This window comes from Diprion similis, chromosome 6 (genome assembly GCF_021155765.1).
Source record: "Diprion similis isolate iyDipSimi1 chromosome 6, iyDipSimi1.1, whole genome shotgun sequence".
Lineage (NCBI taxonomy): Eukaryota > Metazoa > Arthropoda > Insecta > Hymenoptera > Diprionidae > Diprion > Diprion similis.
This window is the reverse complement of record NC_060110.1, coordinates 11,677,086-11,694,741: the sequence shown is the minus strand read 5'-3', so window position 1 is coordinate 11,694,741 and position 17,656 is coordinate 11,677,086. Positions and strand designations below refer to the sequence as shown.

General features: G+C 44.9%; 1 protein-coding gene across 2 annotated transcripts in view; it reads left to right on the top strand.

The window, feature by feature from the left end:
- Positions 1–17,656, top strand: part of LOC124407574 (cadherin-related tumor suppressor) — a 100,728-nt gene that overhangs the window by 62,808 nt on the left and 20,264 nt on the right. For both annotated transcript variants that reach the window (XM_046883837.1, XM_046883836.1), the window contains 6 exons: positions 6,436–6,777; positions 8,782–9,018; positions 10,980–11,369; positions 11,904–12,320; positions 12,462–12,794; positions 12,957–13,134. In XM_046883837.1, the coding sequence (XP_046739793.1) occupies positions 6,436–6,777; positions 8,782–9,018; positions 10,980–11,369; positions 11,904–12,320; positions 12,462–12,794; positions 12,957–13,134 (1,897 nt within the window). The remainder of the gene's footprint in view (positions 1–6,435; positions 6,778–8,781; positions 9,019–10,979; positions 11,370–11,903; positions 12,321–12,461; positions 12,795–12,956; positions 13,135–17,656) is intronic.

The window sequence follows — 17,656 nt, the reverse complement described above, 5'->3', positions numbered from 1 at the left end:
TCTTCAACCTTATACACATATGCATATCTACGTATATTTGGGGAAAATGTATGCAACGAGTAAGAAGACCTTCCTCCGATACTCGGATCCCTCAATGTACCCACCTTAAAGGTGTCACTGTTTTGTTACCGCACCTCGTCTGCAGCAAGGGTGAAGAAGGATCGCTGCTGCAGTCGGGTCACCTGCCCGGTGTCAGATTACCAACTGCAACTGGTCACCGTACGTCTTCAGGAATGTTGTAACTTACCCACGAAAGTTCTGCCGAAATCGAAATCTCGCGTGTTGCAATTTGAACAAAAAAGTTCCGCGATGTGTACGCGCATTCTCGCAGAAAGAATTCTGTAAAACAATTAATTACACAGTAGATTATTCACTCGTTCATGACTCTATCATTATCGATCATAACTATGTGCAAAATTTATAGCCATGCAATTACCTACTTATGATAGTTAGGTACAGCATGCTCCTCAACCAGTATAATATAAGTCAGAACAGTAGAACCATTAGATTAGTTGATCGATTTTTGAGTTGAACAAGCTTTCATTTATCCTTACTTATAGTTCTATTGTACGATAATCGTGAGAGATTTTCAGTATCAGCATAACACACAAGAAAAAAAAGAAGGGAACAAAAAAAAAAAAAAAAAAAAAAACTAAAGAAAAGAAATGGAAGCCCGAGCATCGACACAGTCATTTCCATAAATAATAGAGGGTTACGACCGTCGGGGTGAAATTAGCTCGCTATTACCGGGTCGAGAACTTGCCCAGGATATTTGCTATTATCTGCGCTGGTGCAGCGCAGCGAGAGCTGCAACAGCAGCAGCGCGCAAGAACAGCGAAATATTCAACCAGCGAGCGTGCATGAGTGCTACAAGCCCGTAAATCTCTGAGGTTATACACGCAGAATTCAACGATTTACCTGAATTTTATCGCGTCGGGTAGACAGAGCTACATATGTCAAACTGACAGCTTCGCTCGCACTATCACGGCCACGCATTCACGCGCACGCGCGACAGCGATCACTTCGACGGTGTATATCTCGCGCAGCGAGAGACTTATATATGTATATATGTATATTTATATATATGTATACCTGCGCCTTGCAACCATGTAGAAAGATCAACCATATAGGCACGTCTGTGTGTCGTGTAGGTTTAAGACGAGGTCCAGAACTCTCGCGCAGCATCGAGAAAATGAGATAAGATGAGACTCGGAGAGAGAGTGAGAGAGAGAGAGAAAGAGGGATAGAGAAAAGGGGAGCCTTTAGAATCCGTAGAGGAATTTCTCCCCCAGTGTGCAGCGATGGGAAGCTCTCCGTGCTGCACATGATTTTCAAATTACTTTTATGCACCTCGAGGTTAAGTAAACGAGGGAATATAAAGGTTTAGTCATAAAACGAGCTTGGAAAAACTCTCCAGATTCTCCTATCGATTTCTCAGTAGCTGGGTAGAGGGTAGAGGATATATGGGCACAGTACGACTGAAACGTGAACATCTCCTGGACACACAGCGTCACCTTGAAAGACGTCTATAACCGCACACCCCGCATGCAAAGAGCTCGCCAAGTTACGCGTACGATGACCGCCTCCTCAGCGGGCCTCCTCACCCAGGACTCTCGCTCTCTCTCCTCTCGTATTCTACCGCCGAGGAATTTAAATCTAATTACGAATTCCAGACGGACGGCGTTACATCCTTTTTTTGAGAGATTGAAATTCGGAGAAAAAGAGAGCAACGATCACCATCGCCGGCAATATACATACACGTTCACAATTAAACCCATGCATCTTTTCAAGAGTATAGATTTATACAGATACAGACTTTTCGCCGCTTTGCGATATAGGTACAACGTGTACCCGAATTATTCCGTGTACTCACATGTGACCTGTACTTCAATAACCAGAGAGAGAGAGAGAGAGAGAGAGAGAGAGAGAGAGAGATAGCTGCATGGCCTTGTCCATCCTTGACTATTATTCGCCAGGTTCACCGCATCATCTGCAGCATTATACGCGAGTTGAAAAAGATATCAAGAATCCAGATTGGACATGCGTTTTCTGGCCGATTCTTCGAAACGTCTGACAAGATACTTCACTTTGCATGTGAACGAAGGAGGAGCGACGAATTCTATAGATATACCGTGTACCGCAAACTTTTCGAATTTCGGGGCAATTCAAGGTTCAGACTGCCGGCCGAGGGTTGAACGATGTCTCTCTCTCTCTCTCTCTCTCTCACTCTTCCTATACCCACCAAGGCAAGAGAAGAAACAGACGTGCGATAAAGATGGCGCTATGGCTCTGGCTTGACACGACTACTTCTCTATTTGTACGATCATGTTTGATCGGATGAGCGGTCTGATGCCCCCCGCACCCCGCCACATCGTCTCGCCGCTCGGTTCGACCGGCGTCCCCTTCATACAAGGCTCCCGGGCCCCGGGGCCTGGTCAGGCCCAGTCAGGACCAGCTATGCCTCCGTCCGCCTACCGCCTCGCGCTCGCTCGATCCAAAGTCCGAAAAGATTACTCGTTCCCGTATTTAACTCACTTTTTTTTACTCACCATTTCTTATTATTCGGTTACTGCCATCGAAGATCCTCCATACAAGATGCAACATCTTTCCTCTCCCGGTTTGCACGCTCCACTTTTGACCGGTAACCTGGTAGAGTTATGGAGGATGGTTAGAGGGTCAGGTTATCTTCCGGATTTCAAACCATTTTGAAGCGATTTGGAACGGGGCCACGATATGTAAGCTTCTGTTTAGAATATCAGTATTTCCTGTTTTAGTACTTTGAAAATGATTTTAGTAGCTAATGCCACGAATGTGTATAATAATTTACCAAATACGCTATCCACGATTCTTCTTTATCCATTTGGCAAGTCAATCTTCTCAGGAACTGGTGGTGCATGTTCCGTGAATGACAGGATTCGACCAATTTCGTTGCTCGACGAGAGTGTTGTGTATTTCCATCTTCTCGGCCTGGTGGCAAGCCAAGCATGTGCTATGTATATCGGTATGGTTATCATTAGCATGCGTATAACTAGTCTTCCAGGCTTTCGAGCAAACTGCCGCGCAGCACAAAGGTTTCCGTGAATAAATTTCATCCCGTTGGCCAAGTTCCAACATTCCTTTCCTCAATTACACGCCCGTCAGTTGTATCAAGCGCACCGGTGCAACCGGGGCTTGCTTTGCAGCTGTGATTCAACGCGGGATGCGATTATGGGGCAATACGTCATTAATTAGTACCAATGAGGGTTTTAAAGAACGACGTAATAAGGCCACGTTTCCATTCAATTAGACACGCTATGCTTGACATACCTAGAGGTAAATACAACCGGTGTACAACCGATCATCCAGCGTTATTCGCACATGTTACATTTTATAAGGCGAGTTCTTTTGCACCCTGATACATAAACCAAAGACCTGAGCATACCGCAAATCTGGGTATTAATCGAGCGGAGAATAAATTTTATAAACTTATCATCAGCCTCTGAGCCCTTCGTGCGGATGACTCCTGTAGCTACCGGTAGATATCATGTGTTCCGAGTACAGCTGATACACCTAGCAGCATTACGATCATACTCTTGCAAATCGACCGCGGCAAGCTGTAGAAATGGGGTTTTAATTGCAGAACGGCTTGTATCGTAGGTAATAAACCGTAAGTGAAAACATTTTATTTCTTCGTTTTTCAACGCACTGGGTAGGTAGGTAGATAGGTAGGTAAATACCTATAATACTGAACGTCTATACCCGCCTGATGCGATAGCGCGTTACGCGTTGACGTAAATGTATTCGCACGTACGAACAAGGTGGAAGGTAATATCTCGCATCGAAGCTACTGCAAAGGTCACAGATGCCGCAAATTGGAATTATTGAATCAATCTTCATTCCAAGAGCCAATTTGCACACGCGTTACACACGCTTTTATTATACATTCTGCCTGTATGGATTAGACACGCTGTTAAAAAATAAACATTACTTCAAACGAAAAAAAAATTTCCATTTTTATGTCAATCGTTTTACCTTTTCTTCCCTGCAAAGGAATTTAGCTGTGATGTTAATTTTTTTTTTTTTCACTGCACTTTCAAGAAGCACGTCTGTGCAACTTTATGACGTGTCAGCAGTTTTATTATCGCACGACACGGGTATCACTTAGGCTTACACACACTCGTCCGAGAGTTGCAAAAATGCATGCCAAAGGCTTAATAAAATTCGGCGCGCGTAGGTGACATCGGGCCTGTAAAGTCTCTCACGGTACCCCCGCCAGAAACTCGGGACCATGAGGCCCGAACGGGCATCCGAATGGATGAGAACAACTATGAGAGAATATATCACGGTCACGTTTCGAATTCACATTATCTAGCAACGAATTGAAGGAAGGAAAATATACGCCGAGAGATTACTGAAAAGGATTACCTATTTGTACAATATCCCAAAAGTACATGTTTTCGCACGTGTATGATATAAACGCATGATGTTAAACGTAGAGATTTATATATGTGAGTATTCACGTACATACAGACACACGGAGCCGATGCCGTTGACTTTTAAATTGAAGGTAACAACGCCGAGAAGGAACGAACAGATTCCCCAGTGTGAATAGGTCTGGGAACCTCGTAGAAATTTACGTCACGTTCGAAACGCGCGAACTACGTGCCCAAGTGTCAATAATAAAGTATTTGAATCTATATACAATGAGAGCTGTTTTCTAATCCTCATATTATAAGGTAATTTATCGTCGTTACTCATCGACACCGCAGAAGAACATTCGATCATGTCGGGTTCCGGTTGCGCTGCTCCTGTTGCAGTGACTTTAGAAATGACGAGAAACTTCCGAACAAATCTGAGCGCACGTTAGCTGCACAGCGAGAAGTAGGCATGTCCTTAAAATGCATAACGATACTTTAAACGACGCTTCTGTGCCCGGTTAAACGCGCTTATGGGATAAAGACTACTGCGGCAGGAAAACGAATCCATTTAGATCCTCGTAAGTAATTAGAATTCACGACAGTCACCGCATGAAGGAGGGCTGACGTGAAAGATTTGACGAACCCACCATTGCTCCTAGGCTCACTAAAAACATCTCAAGATATAAACAAGTTTTGATCGTACGGGCCCCTACGAAGGACGAAGAAATTCAAAAGATACTTTTCCTCGTCCTCTTGTTCTCTTTTCTTAACTCAATCGGATGCCTTAATCTCGAGCTTAAATGATCGTCCGTCAACAGGGTCGAACTCCCTTTTACGTACATGTATGTTTGTTTGTTTAATATAAATATTCCTCGTCTGCCCCCGTGTCTTTTCGACCTGAGCCACCGTCAGGTTGCTCAAGAAGTAACGAGGCAGAGGAGAGCACGAGAAAGAGAGTATGACTGTGTAAGGTGGAAGAAGAGAAAGAAAGAGATAGGAAGGCCAAACTCCCTTCCGAGAAGAACTGTTGGTCCATCGAATAGAGAGCCAACTATTCTAGTATCAGAAGCCTTCGGGCTATGTATCGTTTTGTGTCCATCTCATTTTACACGGCGATGTAACCAGACTTTCCGAATATTCTCTTGTGCAACTTTGTTCACTCGGTTTACCGAGTCACCGAAATTATTCCAGTCACGGAGTCAGCGGGATTGGATTCGTCGGTTTTCGCGTATCTAACACGTTATGGACAATAAGTATATAGTACAACCTGTAAGATGATCCGCGATCCATTGCTACTTAGATTCCCATCGATCCTATGATAATAACTAATGACATAAAGACAAATAAGGACTGATCCAAGTGACGCCATTCAAGACCAGTTGTGCAGGCTTGGCCAATATTCTCACCGTTGGCCTGTACAGTTAACTTTTCAACGTCTGAAACGAATTTCTCTCTCCCAACCTCAGCCCTCGCTCTCTATCCCGGACCCCCCGAGGTTCGATTCTAGCCATTCTTTCCATATAAATTGCACCGCTGGCTCATATCAGTATATCCGCAACATACATTTACGGTGAAACTTTGCTTGGATACAAAACTGCAATCTGGCTGATATAACGTACGCCTAAAGCGTCCAGCAGCGGCTAGTCAGAAAGATTTGTGAAAATTTGATGAATATCAAAGTTCCGTCCCCACGTACCGAACAAGACGGAAGAACGAGATTCGAGAATCGGGAGTGCGGATGTAACATGCAGTATATTGCTTCGAGAGCGCGTGCTAGTCCTTTAATCTCAACCGTCGAATATCCCATGGATGATCGTCAAAATCGATAATAGTTAAGTTCACTCTGCATTCGATGGCACGCCTGAGGGAATCATAGTTCTTGGTACTAATAAAACATCTACTATCTATCTGTCCATCTATATCTATGAATAGATCCATCCGTTTGTCCACCTGCCCATTTGTTCACCTATCTACACCCTAATCCTTGCCAATAAGCGCATGAATGTAAACGTAAAGGTATCTATTTTTCGTGTCTCAGGTCAAAGTGACTGTCTTGGACAAAAACGACGTTGCTCCGACATGGGGATCTGGACCCTGGAAGTTCGAGGTATCCGAGGAAGCGCCACCTGGTACATTGATCACGGTCCTCCGCGCCCACGATCCCGACACCATCGGAACGTTGAAGTACACCCTGGTGCCTCGTCCAGGAGTGAACGAGGTCGCGAATGAAAACCAGGGCGATACTCAGTTCAGCTTGGATCCATCGACGGGACAGTTGAGGCTTGCAGAAGCGCTGGACAGAGAAACCAAGGAGAAATATTCCCTGAGAGTTCGTGCCGACGACGGAGTGCAGTACACCGACGTCACTCTAACCATCCAGGTAAAACTTGGGGATCTTTAATCATCTTTAGAAACGCGGCACTATGCAGCTAGGTTATTATATTCAGAGCTACACTCACAGTTCGTTATATTCGTCGGAACGGGCTGGCGGTAACGTCCACTTTGACTCGTCGTATGTGTCTTTTTCTCCTCAACGCTAATAACACAATAGCTCCAGCTATTAGTATCTCCTTAAGCAAAACCAGAAACTTCTCATGCAGAACGACAACTCACGACAGGTGTGAAATGAATACGAATGCTGTAAACACAGTACACCTTCAAACTGATGAACGAATTGAGAACAAAGCCCCTTAAGGATTCAGAGGTTTTATTGATCTGGATTTAAGAGAGATTCTTGAAGCTGCTAAGAGAAAGGAATCCAACTAGCGTACCAACTGATAACGTTTCAGATTAGGATTGTATTGAAGATCGTTGGAGACGATTAGTTTCAACCAAAAAAAACCAAACCATTCGTACGAAAGAGTCTTGTCAGAAATAATTGTTTGTGTAATGTTATAATAAAAATTAAAATAAAACCACAATTCTCAGATCAGACTTCTTCGCTAGCAACGGTAGTCCAGCGTAAAATACCTTCTTTCCCCGTGACTAACGTAGTATCCGACGACACCCAACAGCAAATAGCCAATAGCCAATAGCCAATTGGCAATGGGCAGAGCAGGAAGCGAAGAGTGACCTCTGCGCCCTAGAGGCGCGTGCGCGTGGGTTAAGCCGTCCATTGCATCCCGTTTCGACGCAAACAGCCGTCGCAACGCCATGCTAGGAAATAGAGGCCCAATCTAACCCACCTTCGGTTAACTGTCCGATAAAATGTGCTGCTTTTATGACGGGCTTTATGCGGTGTATCATTTAAAAATTCCCGAGGATAACGAAAGTCACGAATCCCGGTTTTGAATAGCAACTTAATCACGCTCAGATGAAAAGTAAGAAAGGGGGGGGGGGGGGAGAGAGAGATAAAAGAAAATTACTAATATACACGAAAGAAATATTATGGTATACTTTACCACCGAGGAGAGTATCATCTTTTTATTCGGGTTGTTTTTCGCGGCTGCAATTCGTCGAAGCAATTAAATGCACAGCAATCAATACTTACGGTCAACTAACACTCTTCGTTAGCTGGAAACGTCGTTCCGTCCTTCTCGTACACACACGTTCCCAAGGAGCATCTCTGGATTCTCTCCTTCTTCATCGCTCTGTCCCTTTTTCGTCCTCCTGCAGCTCTGCCTTCATCTCTCACTCTTGCTCGTTCGGCCTCTTACTTCCCCCTTCGAGCTCTCTCTCTCTCTCTCTCTCTCTCTCTCTCTCTCGCTCCCTGAAAAGGATAAGGAACGACAATCCGATCATAGTTGACCGCACACATCCCTGGAAGAAGAGACGCGCCTTCTCGATGGACAGTTGCGGAATCTCTTCCTTCCCTCGGTCCCCCAGTATCCCCCACATCCAGCATCATCTCCCCCTTACCACCTCTTCCAGTATCCACCAGGCAGCACGTCTCCTCATCATCTTGAGGCTCGGTTAGTTTTTGCAAACCCCTCCACCGCCATTACGGTCTTTCATCCAAGAAGCCCCTAGACATCTTCAATCGCCCAATTCGGAATGCCGTTCGAATTTAAACCTGGTTCGCGTTCCTTTCTCCTGTGAAGATTAATTTTTTTTATGGTATAAATATCACGTAGGTACTTGAAACGGAATGGCGGCTTTCAGTCGACTTGAAACCAAGTCGACTCCATTTAAGTCTAGTATTAGTTACAATTAAGTTTTGTGGGTAAAGTGGTGTTTCAAAGGGTGTTTGGAAGAGTGGCGATCCATCGGCTGTTTCTGAGGTCGGTTGTCACTCGCTGCTACGGAAACCTCTCCGGAACATTAGTGCTTGTATAATTTCTACAAGACCCTAAACAATAGCCGATACATCAAACGTAACACGATTTTAATATTACCCTTTCATCTATAGAGATAAAAAAAAACTCTTCCTGCTGCGGTGTTCCAGATAACGGACACGAACGACAATGCCCCCACATTCCAAGCCATGGCTTACTCCTTCGATGTTCCTGAGAACGCCCTCAGAGGAAGTCGCGTTGGCCAGGTGGTTGCCACTGACATCGATGGCGAAGGGCCCAACAGCCAATTGAGCTACGCCTTGATTTCCGACTGGGCTAACGATGTATTCTCGCTGAACCCAAACACCGGGGTTTTCACGCTGACTGCGAGTCTCGACTACGAACAGGTATCTATAAAATAATGACAATTCGAAAGCGGTTAAAAATTGCAAAATAATTATTGATTCGACGACATGATCGATTGAAAGTCGGTATGGAGCGCCGACATGATATTTTTCTCGCATAAGTCTCATATAAATTATTGACAACCCCGTTGAAACCGAACCCTGGGAATAGGCACGAGTAATCGTTACCGTCGACAGAGTCAATTAAGGATTTATGTATGCCGTCGTTAGCGTAGTGTCCTCGCTTGATCTCGTTCGTTTGAAAATATGTCGCACGGTAGTTAACCACCGAATACGAACAATTTATGAAACAGAACATACTACGTGCGTAAACATGACTTTCATCACGGTGTAAATAGGGGGGAAAAATATCCTGTTTCGCTAGACTAGTTACATACACTACGGTCGGTGCTGTAACCTGCACCGAGTCCGGAGATAAAAATCAAACTGGTTCATAAGGTGTCGCACTAGGTAAAAATAAGTCGTAAATACCCATGTAGGTTACGAGCAGTTTGCTGTATATTATTCAACGTCTCTATTCAGTTCAAGGGGTTAAGAAAAAAATAAAAAGAATGGAGAGTAATGTAGCCTACATTTTTTTCTACAAGCTTCAATATACGTTCAAATTAATTGCATATTTTCAAAATCGTCTAAAATTACATTAATTGTTAGCAAATCTAGTTCAATAACCAGCTATCAAATTTCATTCGCTTGAACTAACTTATCGATTCACTGTTCACTGCAAAAAAGACTGATCACCTACGCTTCAGAGACAGGTCCGCATGCTTGTGCTTAAAAGAAAACGAAATCTATATCGATCTCGGCGTATCCACATAGAAATATTATGTATATGATGAAGGGGCTACGATCAAAATCCAGGATCAGAACGAGGACCTCTATCACAAAGGACTGACTATTGCCGCAGGCCACGATAACTGTTGGTAGAGATGCCTTCAGCGCTATCCCTGCGCCAGGCTTAGCATTGGGCAAAGATTAAAAAATTTAAGCCTGACAGACGTGTACGGGTCGCTTCTAATGCTAGGTCCGAAGTCCTGGTGGTTCAGCACTCGGAGGAACCTGTGGCGGCCGAAGATCTGGATGGGGCGGAAAGAAAAGCGAGGGGGGGTTAGACGGTAACGGAGAGGCGAAGAGGGCGGGGGGAGGAAGAGGGAAGGGGAAGAAGGCCGCTTATAGAACCCTTCATCAACCTAAACGCCCTAACAGATACACGCCAAGATTAACAGCCGAGTGAGCTGCGCGCAGACGATCTTCAAACACATTGAAGGGAACATTCGAAACACAGAAACACAGTGATTTTAACGTAACGCACGATTATATCGGCCGGGTTCGTCGATTTCTTTTAAAAATCATTAAATGTAGGCTTGTTTTCACCGAAAACCCGTAGAGGCGAGACAGACCAGACCAATTTTGTTCGCCAGTCGCAAATCAATGAACGGGTGTAAAGTTGGTGTTGCATTAATACGTTTCACGTGTGTGTAACATATCCGTACGTAAAGTTTAAGCATCGAGTACAGACACGGTAAAACAATATACGCATACATATATACATATTAATACGCACAAATAAAAAGAAAAAAAAATCGTACTTCGTTGATCCAGGGAAAACGGGTTCGCAAGAGATGAATGATCATGGGACAGAGATCGATGCGGGATATTCAATGTATTTTACAGCGATAAATGAGAAATGACCTCTTTAAAATCGATCATGTACCATATTCAATCCATAATCCCAGGCAACTTTGGTTTTTTTATTTTCATAAGACAGCCTTCAATCAATTCTGTTTACCAAATCCAAAAAAAAGAAGTCACGAGCCTCAAGTAAGATATGAACACGGATAGGTTGCGTCGTAGATAAAAAAAAAAAACGTGAAACCATTTGTTTTTGTTTTTTAATTTAAAACCTATCAACCTAGCGTTAAACTATAATTATCTCTTACGTTTAGGTTCAACACTATATCCTCGTCGTTCAAGCGACTGACGGAGGACTTCCGGCTTTATCCTCGACCGTGACAGTTTATTGCAACGTTATCGACCTCAATGACAATGCCCCGGTTTTTGAGCCTGGCCCACACGCCGCAGAAGTACTGGAGAACGCGACGATTGGTACACCGGTGTTATCGGTGGGTGCTCAGGACTTGGATTCTGGTGACAACGGAAACATCGTTTACGCGATTGCCAGCGGCGACGAAAACGGTGATTTCGGAGTCGCCCTGAACGGGACGGTCTTTACCAGGAAATTGTTGGACCGCGAAACGCGACCGCTGTATAATCTGGTCCTGAGCGCCACCGACTGCCCGAAGCCACCTTATCGACCTCTGTCATCTACGGTTCAGGTGAGCGAATGTGAAAGACGAAGTGATAAAATGGTTAAACCAGGTCTTTTGCTATTTCACGATATTTCATGAAGGATTTAGACGTCATCCAATTAGGGAAGAGTCAGAGAGTAGTGCGTCAAGTCTAATTAAACAGCTCGGCTCCACTCCTGATTCGCATTCAGTCGAAGAATTCCATTTTCGAGTCACTCCTCGTCGACAGTTTTACTTGATCTAGCCTTCACTCAGCAATAAGACGCATATCGTTAAAACACACATTGGTGACGAGTATATGGCAGTAGTTCCATAAGCTTGCTAGTACATGAGAATTACAAGTGTATTTTGACAAGATACTGCCGAAGAAGCCGAGAGATATAGACAAGTACATTGCTGTGGGAAAATAATTCTTTCTTCAACTAATTACGCAGCTCCGTAAACTCATTCTCCCCCCAATTGACGAAACGCATAACTACCGTGACACAAGTGAGAACGCTCTGTAAAAGTGACCATCGGATAGAAAACAAGAATGAATAAAAATACAATCCTTGTTGCTAGGTCACCGTGGTACTACTGGACGTGAATGACGTTGCTCCAGAATTTATTTCACCGAATCAAACCACCATAATGGAGAACACGCTGGCAAATACCGTGGTGATGGCTATAAAGGCCGTCGACCGTGACGAAGGTCGGAACGGATACGTCGAGTACAGCCTCGAGGAGAACCACAAGCTTCCCTTCAGTCTCGGTGCAGTTGATGGTCTCCTCCGGGTCTCCGGCGCTCTCGATCGCGAGCATAAGCCAAACTACACGCTGGAGGTGATGGCGAGGGACAGAGGAGAAGCCCCTAAATCATCTTCTACTACCATCGTCGTTACCGTACTCGACGAAAACGATAATTCCCCGATATTCGATCCGAGGCAATACTCAGCGACAGTTGCAGAGAACGCCAGCATAGGCGCCAGTGTTCTTCAGGTACGTCTCGACGCCGTTTCAGAGTAGAATAAAAACGTTCCATCTTTCGGTCTTCTCGTGCTGATCGTGCAAGCAAACTTGAACGTAACAAGCGTATCCCAGTCTCAATCGATTTCACGTGAAATATGGTACCCTTTACAGGTTTCAGCGACGGATCTGGACGAGGGTGCAAACGGTAGAGTTCGTTACAGTATTGCGGCTGGTGACGATAACCGGGATTTCACCGTATCCGAGGATGGCGGTGTGATCAGGGTCGCGAAAAATCTAAACTTCGAACGCAAGGCGAGGTACCTGCTGACTATCCGTGGAGAAGATTGCGCGACCGAACTTGGCGAAACCTCGCGAGACGACACGGCCGAAGTGACGATTTCGGTGCTGGACATAAACGACAACGCGCCGGTCTTCCTCGATACTCCTTACCTGGCGCACGTGATGGAAAACATGGTACCGCCTGGAGGCGGCTTCGTGATGCAGGTGAGTTTTTCAAATATCGAGGCGGAGAAGGATTTTTTTGTTAAGTTGGTGCCACCCACTTCTCGGTATTACGAGAACAGCTGTGCTTAGAGCGACGTGGCAGATGAATACTTGCCCCTGAATTAGTCCTTTTGGTATAACTGGTTCCCTCGTCCGTTCCAGGTGAAGGCGTACGACGCCGATACCCCGCCATACAACGATCAAGTTCGTTACTTCCTGAAGGAGGGGGACACGGATTTGTTTCGTATAAACGCGAGCACAGGAGATATCTTCCTGCTGCGGGCACTGGACAGAGAAATGGTCCCAGAATATACGCTGACGCTGGTCGCCATGGACACGGGTAAGTCAGCATGGAGCCATAAAAGATATCTAAGTCCCTCCCCAACGGTTATTGACGATCTTGTCATCATCCGGACGCGCGTCACCCGCCATTATCGCGTTCGAGATCATCGGTTTGCGACCACTTGCCACCCGAGATACTTCGCGGATCATTGTTAGCCGGATTGTCCGACCGTCTTAGATAAAAGAAACAGCCGAAGGTTGGTTATATGGGTGCGAGTTGCGAGTGGCTTGATGTCGTACACGTAAGAATTAGCATACTGCTCCCGCGCTGGTGCAGTGTGTAGTGTCATTGGATACGTCGCGCCGCGTCGTACAGTTTCGAGGTAGCGAAGAAGGAGAAGAAGAAGAAAAGACGACTCTTTAACGAGGGTTATCGATTGCCCTCGCCGCGGCCTTCGACCCCGACTCGATATGCGGAAACTTTACTCTCAAGGGTTGAATTTTTCCCTTTCCCCACATCCGCCGGTAGTTCGATTCGATTGCATGAAGGTCATTACCGCAACCTGTCTTCTCGGTTGAAGTACGCTGCAGTTGGACGAGGCGCGCGAAGTGCAATGCTTGGTCAAGCATCACAGGCATATGGGGAGGGACTCCTGGAAGGGAATCCCTCCCGCCCTTCTCACCAACACCTCACCTCTTACCGCCAAGTTACGCTCTGTGTCCACCGTCCGGCGTGTGATGCACGCATGCGCGATACAGTCGCGGCCAGAGTGGGCTCTCTCGTAGATATAGATGGGAGATAGAGACACGCGGAGGTCGAAACAAAATAAACCAATAGAGGAAACAGGAATGCGGGACTGCGAAGGCTCGAGCCTAAGGCTGTCCTCACACCGACGACAACCTCGTCCGACGCCTACCGCGTCCGTTCTATAGCCAAGCTAGAATATAGGTGTATATATAGACACGTAGATACATATATGTGTACGTAGAGGTAGGAGTCTATATACCTCGGTTGGCCCCCGGACCACCCTTTGGTTTGAAGTTGGGTCGCTCCGTTCCTCCGCGATTAGAATCTCCAGAGAGCTCCGATTGACCTTAGGAATGACCGATACGAGATCGATTGGTTCGAGCACACGCGTCTGAAAGGAGCTTGAGCGTAGTTGCTCGACGACGAGAAATACGATCATAAACAATGCTAAATCCACAAGCGAACAATGGCGTATACAACGTGATAAAAAATGAGTATTCTCATGACGGGAAATTTTTTAAAAAGATCCGCGCAAATTTTCATTGCATTTTAATCCTGTAGCTAATGACCTCAGCGAGCTGCGATAATTTGAAGAAAAAGCCGCGTAATACGTGATTGCGGCGTGAACACTTGCACTGAGTAAATTGTTTTGAAGATCTTCGATACGGAGGCTAGAGCTGCATGCGGTTAGCGGCGTGAACATAGCCTTAACGAAGCGATGGAAGAGAGCATGCGGTCCAAGTTGGACCGCGAGTGGATACAGAATAAGGCGTAAGGTATAAGGTATAAGGTAGGTACCTACTCACTCGGCCCCGACTCACGGATTATCTGTGCATCAAACCTCGCGGCGACCGATACGAGTTCTCATATTATTCTTAGCTGCGTGCAGTGCAGCGATAGGTACGAACGACACGCGAGACCAATCAAAGGCCTCGATAAGGAAAGTTTTAAAAAAAGTGCTGGGTCGGTGTATAACGCGTCGATAAAAGAATAAATCACTTTCTAAATTCATACACTTGTTTTATTTCGCGACAGAGAACGTGGATAGATTGATATTTAAATGCTCAGTATTTGCTCCAACTGTTTTTTTTTTCGTTTAATTTTTTTGTTTTTCAATTATTATTATTATTATTATTATCACTAGTTCTTTTTTATTGTGCCGTTCCTCCTCAACATTGGGTATAGTATTTGAACACCCTGTTATTACGCATGATTGAAACGTCTGGCAAAAGAAAGAAATATACAGAAAATAAATGAATAAAACAAAGCCTAATTATAATCCTACAGTGGTGGTCTGCAATTATATAAACGATGCCAATTGATCGATTCACTGCCATTTATTAGTATGTATGTATAATATAATGGATCGTGTTGAATACGTGATAAGGAAGAGCAACCTCTTTATTTCCGGCAATTCTGACATTGCCGAATTTCATTCATCATCGAAGGTTGAAGAATTATAATATTGACAATATATAATTATTCTCGAACGTTTAATTCCGGAACGTTAATTTGGGCTGTGATTCGTTGAAATGCACGATTGGATTCCGAAAACTTGGTACTTGACCTGCACACGTACACGTGAGTCAGAAACGTTTACGGGTAACATATGCACCTATAATAGCCATTACTTCCACAGCATTTTATATTGTAAGAGAAACAGTTTGCCACAGCTATATAATATTTAACATCCGAACGTTACACATATAGCTGAAACCCACTGCAAACCCCGCATTATGCATTCAAAGATTTAACCACCGTTTAGGCAGACACAAATGCATATAATTGGCACTCTTTCAAATGTTAGAACAGACCTGAGAAGTTGAATTTCAGAAACATCGTTAAATGGAAAGATTATACCCGTGCAGAGCTGTCGCTCGGGTTAAGGAACCAGTTATACGCGTCTTATTGTTGCAATCCGTCGATTGAAAACGTTGCGATCGACTTTAATGCTCCCGTCGACTTGTATTCTTTGACGTGCTCAACGATAATCACGGAGTAATGAAGTCACGTTGAAAATAAAAAATAAAAGAAAAAAAATCCAAAGGAAAGGAAGAAAAAACGAAATATCTTATTATCTACGTAAAGATGTTACAACATAACAGATCATTGTTCATTATTTCTGTGTAGTATTTACTACCAGTAGATTCTTCTTACTTTCGGATGATCCCAATTTATCCCAAGGCGATTCCAGCTGTTTTGACTGGTCCACTCTTTATACATACATACGTAGGCATTACTCGGCACGCTTATACCCGCTCTTCATCATCTCGATGGCAAGGGTAAACAAATAAAATAAAATAAAATAAAAAGTAACCCAACTTCTCAAGTACACAGCGTATTATACGAAATATAAAATTAACCATGACTGCATACATATATTCCGCGAAATAATCTCATGCGCGAGGTAAAATATATACAATTCCTACAAAATTAAACATTGCAAATTTCATTCCAACCGCGATTGACTTGCAAAGTTTAAGAATAAAAGTAAAACGATCAATTCCAAATTGTAAATAGCAGATCAGTTCGGAACCTTCGCTACTTCGAAGTTACCAGCGAATGCGTCCGCTACAACGACGCGCGTGATTGGTTGTTTGCCGTATTCGTGTTACCACACACGTACACTCGTATCCAAAGTGTGCGTGGAGGCGCGTGAATTCGTATGTAAACGTGTATACTGTATATATAACTTACACGTTGCGTACACACCGTACACACCAACATCAGCTGGACGTGGGATGCAGGAGGTAAGACCGGGCGAGCTGCAACGATGGTATGTAGGCATCTGAATTCCGAAGAGACAAAGTGGGTTCGATCGTAGCGAACAGTACCTACCCTACCTACTAGCACTTACCGCACTTATACACATAAACGCCTTGCTTGTACGTGCACATGCACATGCACATGCACATACGGTGTAAGCCCGACGTATGTATAACGTAGATACGTACATGCGTATCATACGTATGTAGGTATAAGCATCGGCGATATCCAGCGTGCCCCGCGGGCGGCCACTTTATATGCCGGCGTTGAATTCCGTAATTTCGTCCTCACTCGACGACATTAATTACCCGAGTATCCCGAAAGCTTATTTTCGCCCCCGACGAGGCGCGGCGGCGGGTACTTGGCTTAAACCCTTGAAAGAATTGAGCCTCGCGGGGCCGATCGTTCAGCTCCGAGATCCAAAAGATCACCGACGCACCCGGGCGTGCGGGTACGTATATCTACAGGTATAACTGCATGTATATCGAAGTAACAAGAATCTTGTACTCGACACCGGATACGAGGCTGCAGGTGAAGATCGTGAGGGTATCAACGACGCCGGGCACAGTCACACCCCAGAAGAAGGATGCGCGGGGGCCCATTTCTGACTAGTCTTCGATAATAATGCATGCTATGCATAGTCGTGACGTGCAAGTATGATAATCACCGAGAAGGGCCTCATCTCGATCGTATTATATTATATAGGCCCAGATTTAAACGAGCGAATATTCGTCACAGAGCTACAAATTACATAACAACTATTCCAATTGGTCTATATAATATACATATACATATATAAATAGATATGGTGGCGAATTTGAATAATCGACTATTGATAGAGAGGAATACGAAGTCAACGGGGTGTCGGGGACTGGGACTCAGCGCCGGGGCGCCTCGGCGTCGTCGTCACACCCCAAGAGTCGAAGTTCCTACCATCTCGCAAGACGCCGGCCTCCAGAGTTGTGACGCGCGATTATGATAATCGTTCACCACGGCACCAAGCGCCTCGCGGTCCCGTGATCCTCCACTCCTTAGGCACATCTCTTCTTGTTCCGCTTTATTCTTC